The sequence below is a fragment of the Vidua macroura genome, chromosome 4, assembly GCF_024509145.1.
Source record: "Vidua macroura isolate BioBank_ID:100142 chromosome 4, ASM2450914v1, whole genome shotgun sequence".
NCBI classification, from domain to species: domain Eukaryota; kingdom Metazoa; phylum Chordata; class Aves; order Passeriformes; family Viduidae; genus Vidua; species Vidua macroura.
The window spans coordinates 1,428,042-1,455,011 of NC_071574.1; the positions used below are offsets into that span (position 1 = coordinate 1,428,042).

At 40.8% G+C, this 26,970-nt stretch overlaps 1 protein-coding gene across 3 annotated transcripts in view; it reads left to right on the top strand.

The window, feature by feature from the left end:
* The window catches only part of CAMK2D (calcium/calmodulin dependent protein kinase II delta), a 201,776-nt gene that overhangs the window by 37,466 nt on the left and 137,340 nt on the right, over positions 1–26,970 (top strand). For all 3 annotated transcript variants that reach the window (XM_053975118.1, XM_053975120.1, XM_053975117.1), the window contains exon 12: positions 353–447. In XM_053975118.1, the coding sequence (XP_053831093.1) occupies positions 353–447 (95 nt within the window). The remainder of the gene's footprint in view (positions 1–352; positions 448–26,970) is intronic.

The following is a 26,970-nucleotide window of genomic DNA, read 5'->3' on the forward strand; positions in this document are numbered from 1 at the left end:
GGCGCAGCCCTGAGCGCCATGTTGGGTGTCGCCCCCCCGGTGTCACCGCTGAGGGGGACACGGCCACCGCCGCCCTGTGTGCCCCCGCCGTGTGCCGGCATGGACACCGTGAAAACCCGCCCGTCCTCCGCCCCAGCTAGCGGGATTGGTCACACGGCTTCTACCGCCGAGTTCACTCTTCAGCTGAATAAAATCAATGCTGACCGTCCCTGTCAGAAAACCACAAAATCCCCCTTTTTTTTTTTTTTTTTTTAATTCTGCCGACATCACACCCCTCCGTGCTGCCCGTTAGCTGGTAGTGGCAGTGGAGTGTTTCAGTTGGACTGACACTTTGCCTGGTTTTGGTTTCCAGAGGGGCGTTCTCCATCGTGAGGAGGTGTATGAAAATCACCACAGGACAAGAGTACGCTGCCAAAATTATCAACACCAAAAAGCTTTCAGCTAGGGGTGGGTATATTTTAATCTGGTGTTTATGGTGCCTCCTCCCTGTTTCTTGTGTTCATGTGCTAAGTGTTAGGAAATGATAAAAATAGCTCAGTATTTTAAAAGATTTTTTAGTACTATTTTAATTATTATTTCCTGAGTTGGAATTCTTTCCCTTGATGCCTGATTTTTTTCTATGTTGTATGTTTCATGGATTGACTGCATGAAAGTCAGAGGTTGCTGTAAATCATTTCAAGACAAGATGTTCACAAACTAAAATCTAACATAATGCAATCTCTTCATTTTTTAATATAAATAATTTGAGCCAGAAGCATTTTGCAAACTTTTTCTTTTTTTTTCTGTGAGGATAGTCAATAATAAGTTTCCATTACAGATTTTAGTTTAAATCTTTACAGCTGCACTGAATTCTGTCTTCCCATTGCATTTAAACACGAACATTAGGGCCTATCTGACTGTGAGTGAATGAGGAAAAATTTACTTTTACCTCAGATTAAACTTTTTTGTGAGAAGAAAATTATGATGAGGAAAAAAAAATAACCCGTGGGTTTTGATGTAACTATTGTGGAGCAAGTCACTGCGATGAAGTGGTGAGGAGTGTTACTGTTCCAAGGCTGTGCACAGCTTGTTTCTGCCTTGCCTCTGATGTGCGTTTCCAGCAGCTTGTCAGCAGCAGCAGACGGGTTGTTACGATACATTGTAGGTAAATATACACATGGTGTGGGCTGTTGTTGTGGGAAGGGAGTCTTAGCGGTGCTCTGTCAATTGCTCGTTAATTCCCAGCTGGAGTGCCTGTGTCCGGGGGGCAGGGGTTAGGGATCGCTGGCCCCTAACGTTGTCTGTGTTTGTTATGGGAATTTGTAAAGAACACGGGAGTGAAGAAGTAAACAGTGTCAGAGCCTAAACGTGTTTGTGGCTGGTCTGCTTCTGGCCCAAAGGAATCACGGCAGGTAAACGCAGCCTGAAGTCATTAAGTTTAAATGTAAGACATTGCACAGGACAATACAGCAATTTCTGGTAACATGCTGCTCTCTAATAAAGATCTTTCCATGATTGTTACTTTTGGCTTGTTGAAAGTTGTGTGAAAATTTACTTTTCACTGAATTTAACTCTCTTCACTTTTACTGCGAGATTATTTTTCCTTTATGTTTCAAAGGTTACTTTAATTTTTTTTGTACAGTTACAGGCTTGAAGGTAGGTTAAGCAATTTATAATACTTGAGGTAAAAATTTTCACAAGTTTGCTTTAAACAGTTTTTTTTGTTATTATTTAGCACACTAATGTGATCTGTTGAATTTTGATGCTTAAAATAAAACACCAGACTTGGTGTGATTTCATAGATCTGAGTAAGGTTCAGTGTGAGAAGCCATAACAAGGTCACCATCAGGTTACTGGTGACAGGTGGGGAACCATGTGCCAGTAGCCAGGTTAACCAATGTGCCATGGGTTGTGTGTGTGTGATGGGGTAAATCCTGGAATGCTAGGCTAAATGAGGAAAACCTGGGTCTTTCTAATTACTCAGCATTTGGATTGCACTGTATTTCAAGCTGTAATTTTTGTACTTTGTTCATGCAGGACCAGGTTGGTCCTTGATGTGCTCTGTTAAGGAGTAGAAGCACATTTGGGAGAATTTTGCTCATAAAATGGAATGAGGCAAATCTCATACTGTTTTTTCTGTGGGTTCAACCCATAAGGGAAGGGGTTACGCTTCAAAGCTGAGCTGTGGAATATCCTCGCGAATCAGGACATGCGTGGTGCCTGTCCATGAATGCAGGGAATGCCTTTCCATCTCTGTTTTCAGATATCCCAAAAATAATTGCAGTTTTTTACTTCCTGGGCTGTTTTTTGTGGAGGTTGTTTTGGGTTTTAGCACTTGCAAATCCACTAAGTAGTTTCTGAAGAGCAGGCTTCTTGGAGAAATCTTTAGATTCTTCTGAGGCAATTTTTTAATTGCGGAGAGGTGTACTTGAATGTCACTTGTGGTGCACAAAAACTAAACCTGAAAAAGCATCAAACTGTGATGCTTTCTCCTGGCTGATATTGGAGATGGAGTTTATAATTAAAGTGCTGCTTTTAGATCTATGCTTTGTTCTACTCCATCAGAACTGCTGTATGAGGAGGTAGCAGTGCACTTCTCTTCTGTGTGTCAGACCTACTGAAATAGCCATTCCAGTGTAAATCATTGGGTCAGCTTCATCTCTGAGCAGAGTTAAGAGGAAACGTGTTCCTTGTCTAGGGCTTGCTTCCCTTTGAGTCTTTTAAACAAAATGTCAAATTTGGGCCTTTTTGCTTCTCGCACTGGACACAGTGAGAGCAGTTCCAATGTTTGATATGGAGGAGTCAAGACTTTCAAGACTAAATCAAACTTCCTTAAAGTAGTTTTGAAATCAGAAATTATTTAAGTGGCTTCAGCCCAGTCAGAGCAGTAGTTGTCTTTTCTTCCCCTCTTCATCTCAGCCATAAATGTTATTGGAGATTTATCCAAATTCTTACTTTAGTAGTTTTTGTAATTCTGATCTGGTCACCACCTAATGCCAGTGAAGGTGTGTATCAATTTCCTTGTATAGTTACAGGGAAATCTCAGGCAAATTGCCTGTGTGCTAAGGCATGGGCTTTGGCTGGAATTAAGAGGGGATGAGGAAGCTGTGCCCCCTGTTCTAGCAGAGGGAACATTGGTGCTTTCAAGTTGATAGTCAGTTCCTTACAGAATTCCAGTTCCATGATTTTCTGATTTTAGTAGTAGAAGTAATAAACATTTGCAGCTTGAATCTATTTCAGTATAGCAAAAATGCTTTTGCTTGTTATAATTACATATATTCTCTTTTCCTAGTATTCTTAAGGTGCTCTTCAGAGTTTTGATCTTGGTGTTTTCTAAGTCAGCTGGAGTCTATACTACTAGAATATCCACAGCTGCTTTTGTATCAATAGATGATGTTCTTGCACAAGAGACTACGCTGACGATGGTAAAAAAGGAAAGGCATAAAAAGGTGTGTTACCCTGTAGGCACACAGTCTGTGGTAATTGGGAGTGGGGCTGGAGCCTCATCCCCAATGGGCTACAGCTGTGCCAAGCAGGTGAGCAGCATTGAAGGTAACGAGGCAGGGAGTGCCCAGGTGTGCACTGACCAACACCAAAGGGAGCAGAGGGCACCCAGGTGCAGCGCATGAACAGGAGGCTGTAAAAGGTTGGGCTGAGGAACAGGAGGAGCAGATGCTTGCAGCCTCCTGAGGTGGCCTGTGGTTCTCTGTATGGGCAGATGCCTGAAGCTTTCTGATGAGGTATGGTGGTACTCTGCTTGGGTTGAAGCCTTCTGATGTTGTATGGCAATGCTCTCTGCATCGTGGCCCTCTCAAGTGTGGCATGTGCTGTGGCATATACTGTGACATTACCCTTCTAAAATTAAGTGCAGCGTTGAACAAGTACACAGGAAACCAAGAATAAAGTGAAGAACATGTGTTTGCTGGTTCTGGGTTCTGTATGGCTTCATCTGATGAAGTCTTTGGGATTTCCTTACTATTCAGTAAGGGCCTGGGCTTGTCTGTGTTATTTTTCATGTGTAGGAAGTCATACAGCTAAAAGTGAACTTCTGTGACTTTACTTTTTCCGTCTCTTCCAAGTACCAAATAATGAGCAGATTGTCTGTTTCATTTTGCCATTATCTGTACATGTTCTTCCTTCTCTTTTGAGAGTCATCTAGCTTTGATCCAAATTGATTTCACATAAACAGACCCATTTTCTTAGTAGGTTTAGCCCTCATTTTCTGTCTTCTAAAAAAAAAATAATTAGGGAAGAGCTTGCTTTTTCTGATCATACTTGAAAAGGTGAATCACTGATAGGTTCTCACTGGGTGTATGTATTGCCAGTAACTCCCACTGACAGTTTCTGGTGGCCAGAAGCCCGGTGCCTTCAGTGCAATGTGATGGTGTCTGTGGGAGGAGGAGGATGTCCCAGTCCCTTTTCTTTCCTGGGGAGCTCGTGTCAAAAGCTGGGCACACCTCTGCCAGCCCTTGGGCTGCTGCAGCAGGACTAGCAGCGCTTTCTTTATGCTACAAGGAGTAACCTGAGAGTCAGCTGGAGGTTATTGCTGCTCCCTGCAAAGCTCTCATGAGCTTTCAGGGACCAGCCATTCCATTAGCTTCAAGCCTTGGAGGTGTTGCTGGTTATTTATCTTCCTTCTTAGCAGGAAGTTTCCCAAATCTTTTTCAGTATTTGCACTGTTCTTTCCTGGGAGCTCGTGCCTGCAGGTGCATGGCAGAGCCGGAGGGATTGGAGCAGTGGCACTCACCTGCAGCCAGCTCCGATGGGTGTGGAGGCTGCAAACCCCACCCTGTGGGAGCAGCGTTTTGTGCAGTGTTGAGTAATTGGGCTGTGGGAAGAGTTTCAGCATCTAAAGCTCTCCAAGTAGGGCACCTCGTGATCCCTACAGTGATTTAAAGTATATTTGGGAGATGAATGAAGTGGGAAGCGTGTATAAGGTGATATTTTTCAGCACAGCTTTTCATGACACAGAGATAAACGTTTTTGATGTGTCACTAGACTAACGTTTCCTTTAGTGTCAGGTAGCTTGTGTCAGTCCATGCCAGATGTTGTACTGGAAGGCAAGCTCTAATAAGGCTTCCAGTGCTCCATAGGAGGAGAAAATAATTCTTTCAAATTTAGCTCAAGATGTTAATCTCTGAAGCACACATTTACCTGGGCCAGTTTATTACAACACATGTATTTTTAAAGCTAAATTCTGTTCTTATGCACACATGACAGACAGGGCTGTCCTTCAGGGCATTTAGTTGTCAGTGAGGCAGATTCTGTCTTTGTAAGGGCAAGACTTAAGCTTGGGATTTTAGTGGTTTTGTTCCATGTCTTGCTGTAGTCTTGTTTCTCTTGTTAATTACTTGTCTTTAAGAGTGTTTTAAAACTGTTTTTCTCTACTATGTAAGAAGGCCCACCTGCTAACATGCAGTCACCCTTTTTGATGTTTGTGGTCAATGTTTGTGTTCAGCTTAGTCATGGCATTCTTTTCAGTTTGACATCAGTTGTAACACAACACACTTATTTGAATGTTTATCTGCAAGTATTTGTTTAATTGCAAATTACTGTAATTTAGCAGGCTACTGGTTCTGTTGAAATTGACTCCATTCGGACAGCTCAGGCTAATAGGGAGAGAAGAGCGTTATCAAAAAAAAAAAACCTCAAAAGGGATTTTTGGTTAAGTGCTCTGTTTTGTGAAGGTTTGGAGCTTCTAATTCCATTTTGGTTTTAGCATTTATTCTGTTTTGGTGTTAGTGAAGACCTGAAGAGCTTTCAAATACCACTGAGAATAAGGACTTTGAAACTCTGTGATGTGTGTTGGTTGATAGCAATTGATTCTAACAGGGAAACTAGATTTGAAATGAAATGTCCTGGCCAGTTCATACTTAAATTATTCATAACAAATGCTGTGTTGATTTCAATAATGTCACTTCTGGAGTTTTCGCAAGAGTTATTTACTCTCTCCATTGTGACTGGAATTTCTCTTAGAAAGGCATGGAGAGTAAAAAGGTGTTTGCATCATATGTCAGCTCAGTTTCAGCAAGCTCGTTAGGGGAAGAGAGGGAAATGCATACGAAAGGGGATTGCTGGGGACTTACTTGGCTAGTGGTCTCCAGCCATTTTCTGTCAGAAGTTACACATTATGGCACTGATTCATGCTCTTGTACTGTGTGTTCTCTTCCTGCAAAGTGAAGACTTAGCTGCACGCTTGAACAGCTCTGCTTGGGGAATTGCTTCTGTTGGGAGAGAAGGGAGAACTTAAGATGCAGGGGAGAATACAAACAGAATGAATACCTTTCCTGAGCTCCCATATCTTGATACTGAAATAGGGATGTGCTGTTCCTCCTGGTCTGAGAGAGAATGTTTTGTTGTGTGTTTCACATCCGTTCAAATGGTAATTCTGAATGAAAGGTTTGGGTCAAATACAAAAGTAAGGAAATAAACACAAGGCTCAACATTTTGCATTTACTGTAGATTGGTTCTGTTTGTTTTCATATAATAACACACCTAGGAAACATTGTTTTGTGGGAAACCACAGGCTGGCTCAGGTGTTTTTGACTTGGATCTGACCTCACTGACAGCCAAGTAACAATACACTTGTTCCTGGATGGGCTGAGAATTAGGCACAGACCAACCCCCCAGAAATCTAATTTCAAAACCTAACTAAACAGTGGAATTGAAATGTGAAAATACTGCCATAGGTAGGCGTGTATTGATCCAAATGCTAAACATTAATGTGCCTTCTCAGGTGGTGATTAGGGGTATGTGAAGTCATCTCTGCTTTGTTTATTCACACTTCTGTTGATTTCACAGTCTGGTTTGGGGGTTGAATCTATTTTTTTTTTTTCATGTAATTGAGGAGAGTCTGGAATAAAAGTCAGTGAAATATTTTGATTTGCAAATGTCTTTACTGCCAAAACAGTGCTTTTCATGTGTCTGTCCTTCATTTGACCTCCTGACAAATGTAGGCCAGGGTGTTTGATATGTGCAGCCTCCTCCTTCATGCACATATATTGCACATTTGTCAAATGCTTTGTGAGGATTTTGTGGGGGGTTTGGGAGATTATGTGAGAAACATAACATCTCTGTGCTTTGAAAAAGATTACTAGAGAACAAAACCTTAACGGTGTCAGTTCCTCTGTTTAGTTCCTTATTAAAAATAATTGTGCTTTGAATTTGAAGAGACATCTGCTCTGTTGTGGAGAGGCACAGGAGTCCAATCTGTCTGTTTATTCTTTGCATGTATTGAGCTTGTGTACATCTTGCAGTGTGCGTTTTTGCAAACTCCTCATACGTTTAATCCTTGTATTATAAGAAATGTCCTGTGCGTGGTAGCAGGGAGGGTGGAGAGTTTGTGTGACATGGAATTGGTGTTTTCTTCCAAGGAGGCAGTTGTGCTGTTATCCAGTGTCACTTTCTAGATTGTTGTCAGCTTGTTCTGAAATTCATTTGAGCTGTTTGAATCGGAACTCACTTTTAAGCTTTGCAGCCCTGATAAACTCTGTGGCATCTGATCAGAAGCTGCTGGGTGTATTCTGCTGTGCTGAGGGGTTACTTAATTCCTCTTGAATCTGTCCTTCTAGGTGCCACTGGACAGAAGCAGGAGCTGTCATAAAAGCCAGGGAGTGGCAACTTCTGCAAGTTTGCTTTAGTGTCTTATCCCTGATGGAGCTTCTTTTCTGATCTGGGGCTTCTTTAGTGGGAATTGAGAAGTGTAAATGGTGCTACAGCATACATTTGATTTTTCTAATTAGGTTTTCAGTCTAGAAAATGATAGGTAGTGTGCTGAGCAAACTATTACAGAGATGTTAGTGCAGTTATTGGTTTCAATGGGTTGTGTTTGGTAGAAAGGAACTTTGCCTACCTGGTGGTTTGAGGGAGCTTCTGTTACATGAATTCCTGACCTTTTGTCGCTTCTTTCTAAGTATTTAACAGCATAATTAGAGAGTAAAACATGCAGGCTTAATTAAAAAAAAAAAAAAAAAACAACCAACCCAAACCTCTTAAAAGTAATGAAGTAGATTTTAATAATTAGAAATGTGATGCTGTGGATAGTTGCTGGTTGAGATGAAGCATTTTATCTTGTGATGAGAGGCTTTTAAAAAAATTTTTACCAGTAACCAAGAATTGATCACTGCTAAATGTATAAAGTTAAAATCCTGGTGATGCTTTCCAAGAGAGCTGTCTGGCATCCATAAAACCAGAATTAATTTAGGTTTGGCAGTCACTTTCAACTTGAAGGTAGCGTGTGCTTGTATATGTTCACAACTGGTTGTGGGCTTTCTCTTGCTCAGTTACAGCCAAATCAGTCATTTTGGGCTGTCGGTTGGGCAGTCTGTCCCACTGTCCTACACTACTCTGTAGGGAGTTGTTTTTTTTTTTACTGTGCACCAGTTTTGACTCTGCCATTGGCACTGCTGTGGAAAGCAGGGTTGTGGTCACCTGCCACTGGATGGGGAACTTGACTGCAACCCATCTTTAGCCAGAGATTATGATGTGCGGAATTAAAAACTTGAGAATCTTTATTATAATAATAATTTCTAAATAGGTCTGAACTGAGTGTTTGCTGGCTTGAGTGAGCAGCTGCAGTGTTTTGGGCAGATGTGTGTTGAGCAGTGTGCAGAACTGGGGCAGTTAGCTGTGGGCTGTGTGTGTGGTCTGCAGGCAGGTTTAGCCCTGCTGAACACGCGGTGAGCCCCGCGGCCTCCAGCTGGCAGCGCCTCACCTGGGGAGCGGGTAATTCGTTTGCCCAGCATTGCTGGCACTCGCTGGCTCACGTGGCGCAGAGCAGGCGTCACGCACGCTCCAGGGAGCGTTACCCGGCCTCGGTGCAAGCGCGAAGGGTAGCACACCTCTGCTGTGAAGTTCCATTAGCTCAGCATGTGAGGGGGAGAGAAAAGCAAACTTGGAGCCTCAACGCCGATATTTGTGGGGCAGCATTTACTGCCTGTGTTTTCAGAACTTTGTTCCTCATTTAATTGTAGTTGGGAACTGCTTACTTGTAAGTTTTCTGCAACGTGAATGCAAGTGTTGCAGCAACAGTCACGTTGCATATTCATGTAGCTGCACAAACAGATGGGGTTCCTACATAAAATCCATATTTGACAATCTGATGGGATTTGCCAAGGCTTAGCTTTCATTTAAATGATAACCTCGTGGAGAGAAAGGTTCGTGATTTAGTGAGTCAAGAGAGGCCTTCAGGTTATTTGTATTGCATAGCAGTCTTCGAGCCATTGCTTAGGTGTGATTTTGGTTTGGGAGACTTCTGGTAGGAATGGTTTTAATGGGCTACTGCTCATTAGAATAAGTACTTGCCAAATGCAGGGATTTCTCTTGAAACCTTATTCGTTTGGGTGATGTTACTCATATCCTGCAGAAAGTGAAGATGTTTATGCAGTTATAATGTGGACAGACTGCTGCTGCTGTGGTGCTGCCTTGCCGGGAGGATTTTGTTCTGTAGGGCAGATGACCTTGGGTTTTCCTCAGGGCTCCAGGTGCTGCTGAACTTTTGTTGTTAAAACACACTTGGACACCTGCTTTACACCTTTTTTTAATAGAAAGATGTCATTAACATTGTGTCTCCAGCATGCAAGTAAGGATCAGTGCAGAAACCTTCAAAAACTACGTTTTCCCATTATTTATTGAATGCTGTAGTTATAAAAAAGAAAAGCTCATCTTGGTGGTTTTTATACTGAGTCTGCTGCTTCTAAAATAAGTCCCCCTTGGGTGTTAGGTAGCTTCCTACTCCTTGCATTGCACAGCATGGATAGCTAGGAATTTGTGATTAGGATTGCACTAATAAATGCTCATGGGACTAAATGCCTTGCCGGTCATGGCATAAACCCCTTCTTTTTCAGGAATTTTTAGTATCACTGCTCCAAATGGGGGAGAGAAAAAAAACAGGTTTTCTGTCACATTTTTGTATCTTTTCATGGTGCTTTAATGATATTCATCATTGATACTCAGTAAACTTTGGCATGTTGAATACCTTTGGAGGTTCTCCCTCTTTAAGTCAGAGCCTCCTGGTAGTCTGTTAATGTGGGGGAAGTGTAAGATGTATAGGGAGGTCTATACTGGTGCAGGATGGAAGAACTCCCAAAGCCCAGTGACGTTTCTTTTTATACCTGTAGCACTCCATGGTCTTTCTTGGCTGTTGCATTTTTGGAAGAGGAAAAAGAGGCCACTGGTTCAGTGCTCTGTGTGTGCACATGTGAGATGCAGAAGATCTGGTGGAGCCTGTGTGAGCCCAGCCAGCTTGTTTGCTGTAGGAAAGTGATTCATGCTAAACAATCTATTAACTTAGAGTCACTTTACTTGTAATGAGGGCAGGAATTGGTGTCTTTGAGTTTTTATTTATTTGTGTTAAACATGATTTATCTCTCTAAATGAAGTAATAAATTGCTTTCATTGCCATGTTAATCAAAACATGTAATGAGATTAATTTTCCCAGAGCAGAAGTTGATTATGTGTGGTCTGTCCCCTCTGCTTGGAGCTGTGTTTGGTGTTACGGATGTTTCAGGGACCAGATCAGTGATACAGCCCAGACTTACAGACTCATGGTGGGAAGCTCAGTATCTCAGGAGATGCTTTGAGGAAACCCAAAAGAAGAGGACAAGGACTCGCAAATTATGTGTATTTCAAGTCTTTAATAGGTGCAGATTTTTTAAGTTTCAAAGTAATGGAATTTTATATTCTGTCTACATTTTTCAAAACAGTTATCATTTGGTCATAGTGTGTTCTTGTAGCTGTGTAAATCTCACAACTGTTACATCCCAACATTTAGACTCCTGGAAGTGCAAAATGTTTGGGAAAAAAATGGCGATTTTTGTCCTTTGAATAGTACTACAAACTAATTTACATGTTTATATGTGAATATCTGGTGTGGAGAATTGGAATTGACCAGGGAAAAAAAAAAACACTGGGGGAGGTTTTCTGAGTATCTCTAGTATCACTGGTGGGTTTATGGGAGGGTCCTGTCTGGTGAAGTCCAGTGTTTATTTACAGATTGATTTGGCTGGTCCTGAGGCTGATACTGAAAGAACTCATTTAGTAATTTCGGTTCAGCTTTGTCATTCATCACTAGGTTTCCTGTCACCTCTTTTACCAGCTGTCTACCAATTTCAAAGCTAGTTTGGTATTCTCCATTTTTACTCATCCCCAGATGCCTAATTTCCTTTGTTTCTGCATCCTAAACATTGGAGCCTTGCAGGAGGCTTTGATCCCTGTCTGGAAAAATTCCCTGGAGTACTGTTTTGGAGGACTCGCTGTACCCAAGCACTAACTGATATACAAAGATGTAGGTAGCTGCAGGGTTTTTTTGTAGAGTTTCTCAGATGATGCATATTGAGACCTAAGTCCAAACCCATTTCTTTCCATCACACCGATGTTGTGCAGTTCTTGACACAGGAGCTTTCTATAGCCTGCTGTTCCTGTCCCTTCTGTGCAAGGTCGAGTGGAAACTGCTGTGAAAATAGCTCCATGAAACAAAGCTAAATTAGGAATAGTTTCTGTTGAGTGTTGACTTGTCTCTGCAACCACAGATGCTCATCTAGTCAACAAAATGGCTAAAGAAACAGAAAATTGTACAAGTGCACTAAGAGCAGCCTAATTCATTGTTTAAAGTTCTATTGATTCACACACTAAATAAACTGAAACACTTTCAAAATGTTACTAATTGTTGTTGACTGCTTCAGTCAATAAGATACAGTGTGGAAAAATGCCTAACCAGTTTAATGGAGATTTTGAGGGTTTTCCCCACTGCTTTGCATGGCCTTTTTTTTTTTTTTTTTTACTCATAGAGATCCTTTTCCTTTATGTTTCTCAAACTGCAGTTTATAGGCAGCTAATATTCCATAAAGCTGTCATAGTGGACAGCAGAAACTTCCTGAACAGGGAAAGTGCAGCAGCTCCCAGTGCCCTGAGCTGTGGTTTGTGTTGGTACAGTTTTGTGAGGAAACTGTGGCAGATACCAGTGACTGTGTTGGTGGGAGGGGTTGTGTAAGAGGACTCAGATGCTGCCTGGCCCAGGTTTAAAGTCTTGAATGTGAGGAATGTGTTTTGGGGTTTTTTCAACAAAAGGTTCACTCTAATGATATCAAGTCTACAATCTGACCTTGAAAATGAGGTGATTTTACATAAAGCAGTAGTGGCTGGGTATTGAGCAATAACATAAATGTGACAAGTAACATGGTGAGCTGTGCCAACAGGTATGAGTAGTCACGAGATCAGCATCGGGGTTTGCATCCATCAGGTTTTTTCCTACGCAGAGAATAGACATTTTTATTAAAAATTACATAGGTTTTGAATTACAAAACCTAATTAAAAAACCTACCAAACCTATTAAAAATCAATAGGTTTTGAATTACACATTTTAATTAGTAGTAAACAGAAAAGTTCCACATAAAGGCACATGCTTTGCCTGTTTCGCATAAACTTTTTTTCAAGATTGAGTAGTGTTTTTATAAATCTGGAAGATATGTATTTAAATCAGAGGAGGATTAAGTTCCTTACTCTTGTAAATATTTAGGTTGATTGATTGAGCTAAACTTTTTAAAGGACAAGCATGTCCCTTGATGTTGATTTTACTGAATCTTAATAATGAGTAATGAAAAACTAATGCTACAGAGATTATAAACCAGAACAACAAAATAACTACCATTACTTTTAGTAAAGTGTTTGGGTTGAGATTCTCCCTGCACCCTGTCTAATTTGTATCATCCTCAGGGAAGAAGGGAAGATGTCCACAAGGAGAGCAGTGTTCCCTTGTGGGACATATTACAAGAGTTAGTTTTACAGGAAGGGGAAAAAAAAAAGATAACAGCTTATTTGCAGTATTGAAATCCAAACTGGAGGTGTGAAACACATCTGTGCTAACTCAGAATTAGCACTGCCTCAGTCAGTAAATAACAGAATTCTGCAGTCATACCAAGTTAATACTTATATTGTCAGACTTAAACCGCAAACGTCAGTGGGCCCAGATGGATATTCTTGACATCTCTTTAGTGTTCATCAGACCATGCAGGCTCTAGATAAAAAATGAGATTATGGGAATGAGAATAGAACCATATACCTAATGCTGCAATGGCATTCCTCTCAAATCTTAGTAACGTGACAAATCTCAGGTACCTGAGGTTCACCTGCCTGCATCTGTATTTCATAGCACAGAGTTAATGAATAATCTCAAAGGTGATTGGAAAAGCATTTTTTAAATTTCCCCTAAATTATACTATGTAAATTCAGTGTCAGAATGACATATACAACACTTACCTGAATTACTTCTAGTGGCTCCAAAATAAGAGGTCAAAACCCAAATAATTGTCTTACTAAGCAGAGATGATCAGCTCCTTTGGCAATGTTACTACTAATATTAGTCAGATTTTTTTTTGTGATGCCATGATAGGTAGCCATATAAAATTACCACTGTGAGTTTTGGGTACTCACAGACTAAATCTGCTTCTGGACTTTCATGCTCAGATGAACAGATGACAGGAGTTTGCACTTAATGTTTATGTCTTTGAAGGATTTCCCTGCCCCTTCCATGTTTTTAAAAAACGTTTTTTTCTTTGCCCACAAAAGAGGGTGTGAAGGAGCCATCCAAAAGCTGTGCGTGTAGACTTGGTCTGAGAGCCTCTGTAGAGGCTGTTTAAGCTTATGTGCTTTATTTTGCAACACGGAGGGAACGCCACTCGTGGGCAGTAATTTTGTTCCACTGCTGTAAGCTGATCATGTTTAGTCTGGTACCTGTATCCTTAGCAGCTTCAGGTGGGATAATAGAGGGATGTGGGTGATGTCCATGTCTGTGCCGTTCATGTACCCTTCTCATGTGCACTTTGTCCACCAATTTTGCCGAGCTGTTAAAGAGCTCCTACTTTGAGAACTGTTGTTCTCAGTCTGATGCTTGAGAAGGTTTATAAAATAGACACCTGAGTGGCATGTGTAGGTTTGTTGGGTTTGTTTTGTTTTGGTGGATTTTGTCTGTTTCTGTTTTGCAATTGCTACATCCCATCTCTGAGATGGGGTCTTCATAACCTCATTACAAGGTAATCTATTTTAAACTCTCTCTTTCATGTTGTCCCTTTTGCTTAAAGTATGCTTGGTTTGATTTTTCTGTGTTATGTGATTACTCAGTGTAAAAAAAGTTCTTGTAGTTAGTTAAAATGTTAGAAAATCCTCTTTTAAAATGCAGTGTTTGAATTGAATGTGATTAGGTTTTGTATGCATTCAATTGTGACATATTTTTTGACTGAAGTATTTTAAGCATTTAAGCAATTTTTGGAGGTCACTTATTTTCATGGTAACATTTACCCAATCCTACCAGAAATCCATTCTGCTTCAGTTTTAGTTTAGCTTTCTGAATTTCAGTTATAACCTATCTATAATAATATTAAAAATAGTATGTGGGATGTCAGCTGGGGTCTCTTGGTGTAGCAGGGGCTCCTTGTCTGAGCGTGGACTCCCTGTCAGGTAGAGAAGAGGAGAAAAAGAAGCATTGAGATGGCAGAGAGAGTTTCATGGGTTCCAAGAGAGGAGACTTTGTGATTATTTTAAAGAATGAAAAACTGGAAGGTCAAAAAACCTGATTATCTTATAGGAAAAGTGTGATGGCTTTTTAACCTGGTTTTTGTAGGTAGTTTTGCCTTATCAAGAAATGAAAATATTATCCTGGCATCCCATTATCCTGTCCCTCTAGCATAAGAGCTGAAGAAAAAGTGTTTGCTGCTAAGAGAGTTTTCAGTAGTAAACTACGAAGGTGCAGCTTGATCTTGCATCAAGATATCAAGCAGAGTAAGACTTTGCAGTAGTTAACTTCTAATTGCCTATTTACAAGCATACATTCACCTTATGAGTGTAGGAAGATTCTCCATATTTTCATAGGACTTTTTATGAAACGGCTCAATAAAATGCTCTGCCACTGCTGCCGCCTGCTTCTCATTAAATACATTGATATTCTGTGGGGGATTGTTGAGTGACAAGCATCGCAAATGTGCCTGAAGTTTTCCTTAATGACTAAGCTTTATTGCCTAATATAAAAATGAGCGGCTGTGCAGGAGTGAGCAATGTTGTCAAACCTGTCATCAAGTTCTCAGAGTTGGTTTGAGTGCTTGTAATGTTCTTCCTTTAATTGACTTGGAAATTGGCAAAGGTTGCTTATAAAAGGGGGAAAGCAATTTTTAAAGACGGTGGGAAAGTTTAGCTTTATAGTTCATTGTGCAAAGGCCTCAATAATTAGCTGTGGTTATATTGCCTGCTTTCATCAGCTTGGGTTTTTTATCTTTCATTTTGAGTAGGATTAAATAACTTATTGAAGAATCTGCAGCCCTTTGACAGTGTTTGTAGGTTGAACCAAAAAAAAAAAAAAAGTAAAAAATAGTCTTTTCATTTGTTGGGTGTGCATCTGTTGTCATTACCTGAATGTCACTAGTTTTCCTATTGTCAAGAAAAGGAAAAAAACCCTACTCTTACTGCTAAAGAGGTCTAAAATGAAAGTTTTCAGTGTTTTCAGAAATGACATGTCATGGTAACAGTTTGGTGATAACAGATTGAAAATGACAAATAATTCAGGAGCTGTAGTTACATCTTCCTCTGCTGCAGAGGTGGTCGTTAAAAAGCTGATGAGTGCACAGCTTGGTAAGAACTGCTTTTAATGCCCTCATAATCATCCATAGCAAAACCCTGTGAAGCACTGGGAGCATGGCAAGATGGGGGCCTGAGAAGAATCTACAATGAACTCTCCTTTATCTGATCTTTATATTTTAAGCCTCGGCCTCATCCCCCGTGTCTGTTGGAGCCAAAGGTAGGGCAGTAGTTGTGTCCTGTGGTGACAGGTCTCTGCTGCATTTGTCACCAGTGTCATGACCAATGCTCAGTACAGCCTTTGTCTTGTGCCCTTGTGTGATCAGAATGGGACCTAATTCCTCCTCTGAACTGTGTTTTTCTGATTCATCATCTCAACAGCATTAACTTTAAAGAATAGCTTGGGAAACTGTTGGATTTGTACAACTGCAGTGCCAAGGACAGATGGTGAGGCAGCGCTATCGGAATGGCAGGTGCCTCTTGCACCCTCTGCCGAAGAAATTGCAATAAAAGACCAAGAGTGTCCTTCAGCTTTTCTGTTTTGGTTTTTTGGGGTTTTTTTTTTTTTTTTTAGAAAATAGTATAGTATATTTTTCACTCTTGTATACTTCTGTCATAACTCCCCTTGAAAAGCAAGAGCTAAATCAGGCACCAAAGAATTGTCCCTGGGAAAGTGATAAGAATTTATAGTGTAGAGGGCTGAATTGAGTTGTCTTTTGTCTTTGAAAAAATGAGCAAATGATTGAAGTGGTGTCAGTAATTCTGTGTAGGTGTTTGTAATGCTGCAGCCTGTGATAAATCGAGCACAGGATTCTCAGGGTGATCCCTTGACCAGCTTGGCTGAATCCAAGGAGAGTTTAAATTGGTCAGAACACGAGGGTGAGACCTGCACTGTAACTCTGACAGGTGACAGTCTGTAAAATGACAATTTCCATCCCTCTCGAAAAGCTTGGATGTAGCTGTGAAAATTACCTGTGTGTTTTCTGATGTGGAGAGATTCTACCCAGCAAGTGACCCTGGAAGTAGTGTCAGGGCTTTAGCCCATGAACACCAGAGCCCATAGGAAAATTGCAGAGCATGTCAAACATTTGATGTCTGTACAGCGATGCTGCCATTCAGCCAGGCACTGTCAAGCCTGATGGAGGGAACTTGAACTGTCCCGAACCTTTGTGCTGATTCTAGCAAGGGCTGTGGGGAGAATTTTCAAACATGCTTGTCTGGCTGCTGGGGTTGTCCTTGTGCGCCGTGTGAGAGCAGCTGTACAAGTGGTCTTGGCAGAAAGTGGCGTGATTAATACATCACCTGTGTGACAGCTTTAAAGTAGCACCTGCAAGTGTGCTTCCATGATTCAGTAGTTGCTGTGAAGGTTTTGCTTGGACCTTGTATCCACTTCAGTACACATATTTGTAAGTCAGTTGGCTTTTCCTTGGAGAGAACTTTTTGCCAGGGTAAGTTGTCTTTTTATCAGGGATATTCTTTGATTCAATCTCAGATGTCTGCTTTTTTAGTGTAAATCATGCTGCTCTCTTAGGTGGAAGGTTAGTGTTTTGGTTTGGGTTTATGTTTTTATTGTTGAGGTCATGTTGGTAGATTTGAGATGAAACATCTGATTTATTTTATCTATTAATACAATTTAAAGTAATTGTCCTGAGTGACAGTTCTCCACAAAAATCTGGTTTATATCCAACCACAAATTACTGTACACTTGCTACTACTTGAACTATACCGGGGTTTAGTTTTTTGAAGTATGTGCTACCAGGCTATTTGTTTAATGATTTGTGCAGAGCATTCCAGTGAGGACTTGTAAATTTGAAGTAAAGAACCAGAGCGAATTTATTTTCATCTCTAGAATACTCCTAAGAGGGCCATCTCCTGTATCAAATGGGATGGTTGGTAGTGGCTTGGGGAGAAGGGTTACTTAAACAGAAAGATACACTCTGTCACTTTACCCTCACTTCAGTGGTAGTACTTTTACTGTTAGTGAAATCTGATATTGCATAATGTTAAAAATCAAGTTGAAAGGTGGTGAAACTGTGTCACTTAGGAAGCTTTATATCCTGATTCAGCATGGTAATTATGTGACTTCTAGCCTGTGAATGATCCATGGCACTGGATGTACCTTAAGTCTGCTCGTGTTTACATGGTCTGCTAAATGATCATTCCAAATCCATTTCTAACTCAGAACAGGGATCGTGTTCCTTTGCTCAGTGATTGTCTGGGTCTGCTCAAACCCCTGTGTGCTGGTAGCACAGGTGATTAGTGTATCCATGGATTGGGCAGATAAAGCCACTTGGTGGCTTGGCTAATCTGAAATGTGACATTTTATGTATCTCTCTCTGTCTATAGCACAGGGATCAATTATTGGGGTAATTTCAACATGATGGGTGCTATTTTTGTTTACCATAGAAATCCAGAGGCAAGGAAAGCTAATGTGCAATTTATTAGAGGTAGAACTGAACAGCTACTATTTTCTACAATAGTATGAAATATCATAGGACAATGTGGCCCTTAATTGAAAAGCCATGTGAAATGAGATTTCTGTCCCTGGATTTTAGAAAAGGGCAATTGTCCTTTCTACCTGCTGCAATGTGAACTGTGCGAGCTGCAAACTGGTTACTGGCTTGATTGAATAATTTTCCTCTTAAGCTCACTTTTTGCCTCTCTGGGATTTAGAGGGGGGGAATTCTTTGCAGGTAGCTCTGGGAAGTAGTCTGAGAGATTTAACAGTTGTGTAGAGTTTAATGGAGTACCAAGCAAGATGTGGATGCTTGGCACCTTGCTTGTACTGTGCCTGCCTCTTACAGCTTCCGCAGCTTCAGGTATAATCATGTTAAGGGCCTTCTCCATTGGTGCAGTGAGCAGTATTTTCTCTTGCTGCTGATATGGCACAAACAAGACAGTCCCTATAAGCTTCACTTCTAAACACTGTTATGTAAAATGCATATAGAATTTGTAAGGGCTGAGGTCAGCATGTCTTGTTTTGGATTAGCATCGCGGAGTTTGGTCGACAGGCAGAAGGGAAATGCAAGCTTCTGCTTTCCTCTAAGGTGTTTCAAACCCAACTGGTTTTAACGTATTTTTATCTTCAGAAAAGAACTTCTACTGGTGTCAAATACTGTGGAACCTGCATTACCTATTGGTCTTTATTATCATATGCCATAATAAAACATTATTTAAGCAGAATAATTTTTATGCTGGTAGTTGACTGAAAATAGCTGAGAGCAATATTTGACATCTTAGGACTGAAGATGAAATGCTTTGATCATTATTGAAAACTCTGTGGAAAAGCCTGGAGAAATTAATGCTGGCAATATTAAGGTTTTTTTTTTACAGGTGAGAGGGGTGATGAAAGGTGAAAGGCTCTTAAGGTTTTTATTCTCATTTGGTTCAGGTTTGGCATAGTGTATTTAAAATGACTGTTGGATCCTGTGACTGTAAAGACTGTCCAGTGTTCTTGAAGCAATATAATTTCTGACCGTTTTTCTTGAGTGGTGGGGAATAATGTACAGCCTAACTGCTGCAAAATACTTGCTGGAGCAAGGAGCTGTGCATGTGCCTGGGATGCTGGAGGCTGTGTGCAGGGGGATGTGGAAGGGCTGCGGCTGCTGGTGGTGAAGGGAGTGTCCTGCAGAGAGGCCCAAACAGAGCTCCTGTTCATGACTGTCTGACACGCAGTGCTGCCGTGGCTCCAGTGCTCACAGCTACTGCTGCATGTGCCACATGTTCCCTGGGAAACACGGGTCTGCCTCTTCACCTTTCCTAGTGTCTGTGTGGGATTATCTCTGTCTGATAAGCTCCTTAGCTGCTCTGCACAGGCCTTCTCCTTCACAGCTCTTCCTTTGAGATATTTATAGGTGAGGCACTAACAACACAGACCTTCTTACCGTCCTGAGGTGGACTTCTGTATAGCCTTCTGCAGGTTTGTTTGCTAAGGAAATTAGTTCAGCTATTGAGTCTTCAGGTTTTGGAAGGTGTTCATTTAGAATTCAATTCATAAAGGATATTTGTTTCTTGTGAGCAGTGGCCCTCAGGGCTTTTTTTCACCCCTCTTCCTACATTTCTACAGTCTACATGGGACAGAGGTGGCTTGTGAACATGCAGCAGAAGAAAAGAGCAAATGGAGGAGGCGAGGTTGGAAAGAGTGTGGTTTTTTTTCACTTACATGTTGGAAAGCTGTGAAGCCATAATAGCTGTTTCTCTTGCCTTATGATACTTTGCCGTGACACTGTGGAATCAACCTTCAAGAGATGGAAGATGGCCTTGTGCAGAATTCCTCACAGGAACCCATTCATTCTAGGATGCAGACTGTAATGTGGAAAGGATGTTTTTCTGCTATAATTACCTGGCATATGTCTATCATCTCTTCACAAGAAGCTCTTTGAAAAGATTACTGTGCCTTCAAATGAAGTTAGGCTTTTCCAATGGTCAATAAAAAGCGCATGGAAAAGATAACAAGGATCTGTGAAAAGGGTCCCTAACTGAAAAGCAGAAATGATCACTTATCATGGAAAAGTCTCTCTCACATAGCTTACAGTGATTTCCACATGAAATATTCAGGCTGCTTTTCTTTCCACAATTAAGTATGCCTGTAAGCACACTTGTACAAATCTGTGGAGAACATTCTTATTTCTGTGCTTAAACTCTTCTTAAAGAACTTGCTAAGCCATTAATATTAGGCTGTTTGAAATAAGTGCTTCCTAACTGCTCTTACCTTTCTGGCAAAACTCGGAAACATGCCTTGTCTTTGTGCCCAAAGCAAAAACATTATTGCTGCTGAAATTGGTTTAAAAGCTTTAAAGAAAGGCTTCAGTGGTGCCACCCAGTAAATCACTTCATGTGCTTTTACACTTGACAGTATGCAGATTGTTTATGAAGCTTTTGACTGTCCAAGAAGCAGCCTTCATCTCAGTTATTTCTCTTAGAATGACAAAACATCACTGGGTAATAGCATCATTTCTAAGAATGACTCATGAGTTTGGATAAAATAATTCTGTGTGGTTTATACTTGTAAATGAATGTCTCTGGACAAGTACCTTGCTAACTTCATAAATTTTGACTTGGTTCAGACAGAAAAGCTTATTTGGGGATAATTAGGTTAAATAGAATCTTTTTCTCAACATGTCAAGATGTGAAGAGATTTGAAAAGTTTTGAAAATTCCAAAGTGCAATAAAATGTGTTGAACAAGCTCTTCTCTTGTGGAAGGGGAAGAAAGGGGTTCCCCTTTGCTGGAGGGGAAAAAACCAAATCTGAAATTGCAACCTAAAAATTAAGAGTTCATCTAGAGAAAAAGTGACAGTTGAGGAACTTGCCCAAGACACTGCAATGTCTTTTGCCCGCATTGTGAATCAAAAGCTTGGTGAAGTGCTCAGCAAGGTGAATGGGAAGCACTGTGGCTCTCATGTACCATGGAGGAACTGAAGATACTTCTGAGGAGGAACGTTCTTTTCTGTCCAGACAGAATGAGGTCTTGACCGCTTCTAAACTTGCTGCTGTATTTTTGGATTAATATTATTCTGGATATTAAAGAAGAAATTTTACCTAGCCTGAAGGAACTGCATATTTCTGCCAAGGCCGTCCTTCATTCCAAGCTAGTGTTTGCCTTCCCTCCCTTCCCCTTGGACAGGTTATGTTTATAGGTCATAAAGAAGCACCAGCTAAATATAAAACAAACTTATTAAGCAGAGCACAAGAGTAATACATTATTCAATATTTATATTGAAAGGAACGTAAATAATTTTAATTTTTCAGTGCAAGTATTTAACTGTTTGGTTCTGATATCCAGTTAAGGAGCATTGCCACTATATTCACTATAGCTGAATGATTGGTGTGGCTTTCTTTGTAGGCTTTTCCTTCTTTACAGGTTGTCTACCAGAAATTTTCTTTTTTTTAAATTTGAATAAATTAAATGTACATTTCTGAGGCATTTTTATCCTACTGCTACCACATGTGTTCAGTTCTAGCAACTGTTCAGCAGCTAGCAACCGGATTGGTGAGATCAGAGGATTATTAGAAAATAAGTGAATAACAAAAATTCTTCCAGCTTAGAGGTGGGTTGGGGTTTGTTGGATTTTTTATTTCCTTTTGTGTGTATGTTCGTGATGTGCTTCTCTGCACTAAGCTGTCTTAGCGAGTCCTTCTGGCCTTAATGAGAATGCTTCTCAGCATGTTCCCTCGACTGGCTGCTTACTGATGTGCTAATCTCTGGAGTCATCTGAAGAGCCAAAGAATTTTAACAGGGAGGGAACGTGAGTTAGACACAGCTTTGCTGATCAAAGGTTAACTTGTTCTTTAGGGCACCTTTGGTTGGCAGCTCTTGGAATGCTTCTTCACTGTGGAAGTCCTTCATGGTTCAACCTGGTCTGAATCCTTGGGTGACATCCAAGATCCAATCCATTACTTTTATTACTTCAGTTGTCTTTAGTTGAGTCCAGATTTGAAGTATTTGCTTTTGATATTATTCTTCTCCTCTCTCATATCCCTCCCTTGCTCCTTTCCTTCACTTTTCATCTCCCATTTGGAGAGAGGATGACCTGTCAACCTTAATGGGCTATCAGAAGGGTTTGTAAAGCCCCTGGACTATAATTTCCAAAGACAGGTCTAGCTGATAAAACGTTGGGGAGCTTTTGGGCTGCCAAGGCCCAAGTTAGACTTGCCCAGTGCATTGAAAGCCAGATGTGGCCATTCCGTGATCATCCTTTGGAGCCCTCTGATGTGCTGAAGTTCACAAATAACCAGATACTACATGGAAATTTTTACACTACATGGATGTGTAGTGGTTAATTGCCATCAGAATACAGATTTTATTTTTATATGATGGAATTCAGATTTTTATTTCATATTTTGGGAATCATTAGAAAAGAGTTAAAGGAGCCCAATTTCATTGTTACTGATCAATGGACAATTTTGTTCAGTCTGGAATCGCTTCTGCATCCCATTAAACCTTTTGAACTGTCTAATTTGATCTATAGGCAGAAATATTGACACATGACCTTTAACTGCAGATATGTTAAATTGAGATACGAGCAGGCAATTAAAAACATATCTTGAAATAGAAGTGTAATCTATATGGTATCCAGCCCAGTAAACAAACTGGCAAACTGTAGTTTGGAATTCTCTTTGCTGGGAGAAATTGGAGTTTAAAGTTCCTGAGGTAGTTCAGTAGTGATGAAAATAAAAGTGGGGCTTGGGGGGTAGAAGATGGGAGTTTAAAAAGATGGGCATGTTTCCATGACACATGTTTATTGCAATAATTTATAAGTGAAGGACTGAACTTAATATCTTCTGTGAGAGATGGTTGATAGCTCACATTAATACCCTCTAAACAAATACTTCAAGGGGGAAGAAGATTTGGTTCTGATTTTACGCTTGAACTATGAAACCGTGAATTCACATCGCTGAGGTGCTGCACCTGGTGGTTTGGCTGTCCTTCTGGATGCTGAGCTCTGTAGCTCGCGCAGGATGTTTCAGGGCTTTGGATAGCTCCCTGATCCTTTTGGGTCCCTTCCAACTCAAGGTATCCTATGAATTCATTGTAGTCTTTTATCAAAGTCAAGAGAAAACGCAATGAGCTCTGTGGACTGCTATGTGTTTACTGTTAAGTTGGTGCAATGAATTCCTGTTAAAGCAAACAAGCCCCAGTTCCTGCTTTGCTGCCCTGAGCTCTCCTGGTGTGTTATATATAGAGATGGGGGCTGGGAAAGGATTTCTCCTGTGTGTGCTCTGCCCTGGTGTTGGCAGAGCACAGCATGGGCAATTCACATGGGCTCCTGAGGCTTCCCTTTGCACCTGCCGATGGATTCCTGCAGTGCAAGAGCTTAGATTGGTCTGGGGAGCCGTGTTTCTTCTCCGCTGAAAAACCTGGACTACAAATGCAGAGGGGAATCTCTTCACACTGTAGGGTTTTCTTGTTTTCTTTGTTTTTGTTTTCCCTGTGGGAGTTACCAGAGCTGTCTTTGGTGGAGGCAACAAAGCCTGACATGCCGAGCTTTAAACTATTTGAGGATTTGACTCATTGATCCTGCGTGCTGCTAAGTTAGAATGAACAATTAATTGGTGGTAGAAACCTGATAAACTTCCTGTTGCTTAACAACGTCAAAGCAAACAATACTACCATGTGTTTTCTCTGAGCTTGTTTGTATTTAAATAGCTGTGAATATGTCAAGTAGGGACATGAATAAAGTGCTGTCCGGATAAATTACTTGCAGAATTAAATTGATGTGAATTTTAAGTACTCATTTGTTTAATTTGGTGATGTTGCATTGTGCAGAGCTATTAAATTGGGGGTTTTGCAGCAGTTTCACTTAGGCTGGGAGCTAAAGGGCAGCTTGTGTTGCTTTGTGATAGTCTCCTGTTTTTGTGCAGCAAACATGGGATCCGATGTTGAAAACACTTCACAGTGCCAAAGGTGCCCAAATTTGTCCACTTTTGGGACTTTCCTGATAGGTTGGGAATGGTAAAGAGAAGGGATGTTTAACAATGTCTAGTTACATACCTACGTCACAGTCAATTGGCATTGTGTAATCAAACCATGGATCATTTGGCTTCATCAATTAGGAGTATTAATGCTGTAAAAAAAGCAAAGGTTGATTGGTGCAGTGGGTTTAGTGGGTTACGGACAATGGTTTGGCATGAGGGTTGCCAAATTAACCAAAACCTTCGCGTTACATTATTTAAACGAGGGAAAACGTGGCATCATAAAAATCTAAGTGTAGAGGCTGCATGGCTGAGAGCTTGGAGAAGAATTTCGAATTTCAGTACTGAGAGTTGATTCCCTCCCTTATCTCTGAACTGCTGCATGCAAAGGTAATGCAGTTCCTGTATTGCAGCTGGCTGCTGGCAGGAGCCAGCAGCTTGAACCCATTTGTGCACAGGAATGAGCTGCAGGCATGTTTTGACATGCAGGCTGCTCCTTAGTGTCCAGTTGTCCTTTTCACTTCCAATAACACTGGTTAGCTTGGTGGAGAAAAGTTATAAACCTCCTAAAGAATAGCCCTAAAAATGTCTGAAGTTATTACCTCATAAAATAGTTGAGGAAAATAATTTTGTGGTCTTGGAAGTCATAAGTGTTTCAACTCTGCTGTTTAGATGGAGTAAATGAGCCCAGAGAATCAAATATTGACAAAGAGTATTTAAGACCTTATTTCTAGTGGTGTGTGCACACAAGAGCATTTAAGTGAGTAACAATGTGAGCAAAGACGGGTCAGTTCTGTGGAACTTGGACAGGTGGAAGTTCAGAACTGCATAGGAATGTTCAGGTGAGCTGAGCAGACTTGAACAACAGGAGAACTTCAGCTTGGGACCAGTTTATTCTTGGATTCAATACTCTGGACAGTAGAGAAAAGAGTAGGAAATGACTCAGTTTACCAAGTTATATAGCATTTCTTTCCTTTGAGATCAAGGATTCCTTACCTGAAAGTAGATCGGAATGTTATTTTGCTAGTTGCCAAAGCAGATTTAATCCAAATAACAAATAATTGCTTTTAATTCTCCCATTAGTTCATGTTAGTGATTGCAATGATTAACTTATCAAGTAGCCTGAAAATATCCTCGGATAATGCCAAGAGGATCAGTAGTGTTATTTTTTTTCCTGTAGGAGTTGAAGAGGGCTCCCAAAAGGGAGGCAGCTCTTGGGCCCTTAGCAGTTAACACAGGTAGCAGCTACATACTTGTCTTCTGTTTAGTGTCCCTTATGCAGACGTTGCTGCTGGATGTCAAACAAAGCTTCCGGATGTTCTCCTAAGGAATAAAATGAATGCAGATCTGTCAGACCGTGGCTGCTTCAGGCCAAGGATTGAACTCTGCAGTCAGAACAGCAGGTCTTTTATGCAGTGAGAAATGAGAGCTTTTTATGACTCTCTGTGGCTTTTGTCTGGAAAATGTCAGTGTGTTGGAAGCTACTTGGCCTAACTCTGGTCAAAATTCCATGTTTCCACTTAGTGCTTTCCATAGGCCTGATCTGCAGAGGAGGTCGGTGCCAGTGTTGCAGAGTACTTTTGTCAGCAGAGAAGTTCATTTTTAATCTGTAGTTGCTTCTCTTTGCAGCTCCTAGGAGTGGTTCTCCCTTGTCCCTGTTTAGCAGTTAATTTTTTAGTTTTTTTGAGATAAAATTGGCTGGCATCAAAGAAAACGGTCTCATCTTCTGTACCAGTGCTTCCAGGTATAAATAGCAGAGTTGATGTTGATAATTTATAGTTGGTGGCTGTGGCAGTTTGCAGTTTAATCTCTTTCTCACACCTCTGATAGATAACTTGTGTCACACTGCCTCTTGTAAGGGAACTTTTTAACAGATGCTATGAATTAACAATATTTAGTAGTGGAATTACTGATGTTTCAAGATGTATCATTCCCAAGGCAATCCAGAACAGTTATTTTCCCCTCTCTTTCCTAAGTGAAAGAGATGGTGTTACTTCAGCGAAATGACAGCATGCAAGGTGTGCTCAGCAATTCACATGCTGAATAGTCTTGTTTCACATTTCAGCTTGAGACCTTCAGGTCACACCTGGTCGTAAATTTGCTGTTGGTGTTAATATTTTTATCTGAGTAAAAGCTTTGGCGTTGAAAATGTGACACAGGAGGTTTCTGCTTGATGCTAATCTTTTAACTGTGCAAGGCAGCTGAGAGCTGAGGTGTTCTATACCCCTGAAAGATGTGATGCTGCTGACAGCAGTCTGTCAGGTTAGCTGTTCTGACGCTTGGTGCCGTGGTCTTACGAGTCAGTTGTGGAGGATCTGAAGAATGGATCCCTTCCTCTTCCTTGCTGGCAAACAGCTGAGATGATCTTGGTCGTAAATGCTGCAAACTACCTTCTCTTGCTTAGGATGAGGTATGGGAAGAGAGGAAGAGGGGCTGTGTGAAGGCAATGACACCTAGAAGAGTAACATGAGTAAAAATCTTTCAGAAACACTAGCATGGTAACTCTGGTGTGACAGCACCTTTGGAGAGCATGGTACTTGAAGAATGAATATACTTGAGAATTTAACTGGGTTCGATACCACAGCATTACAAATTTAATTTACTGTGCATTTTCTGAAAGGAGTCAGGCACCTGATATTGAGCTAATTAAACATCCTGGTGGAGGAATGCTGTCAGGCATTTGGATTAGTCTATAAATAATTGTTGGATTTGATTGCTTAGAGCTGATAATTAATCTCTTAGGAGAACTGTGGGACTTTTCTTGTCAACTGTCTTCTGAGCTCACCAGTCATATGAAACCAGGAATGTATTTAGTTACTAGCTTTTGTTTTATTTGAAACAGTGTTTTCAGATCAAGTAGAATATGAAGTGTAAGAGGTTTTCATTAAAGGCCTAACTTCTCAAAATCTTCCCAGTTGCCTCTCCCCTAATATTGAAAGACATTCCTGAATATCCATATGGGTGCTTTTCCCACACGATTAAACTCAGTTTTGCAGAATTCTCAGTAACAGAAGCAA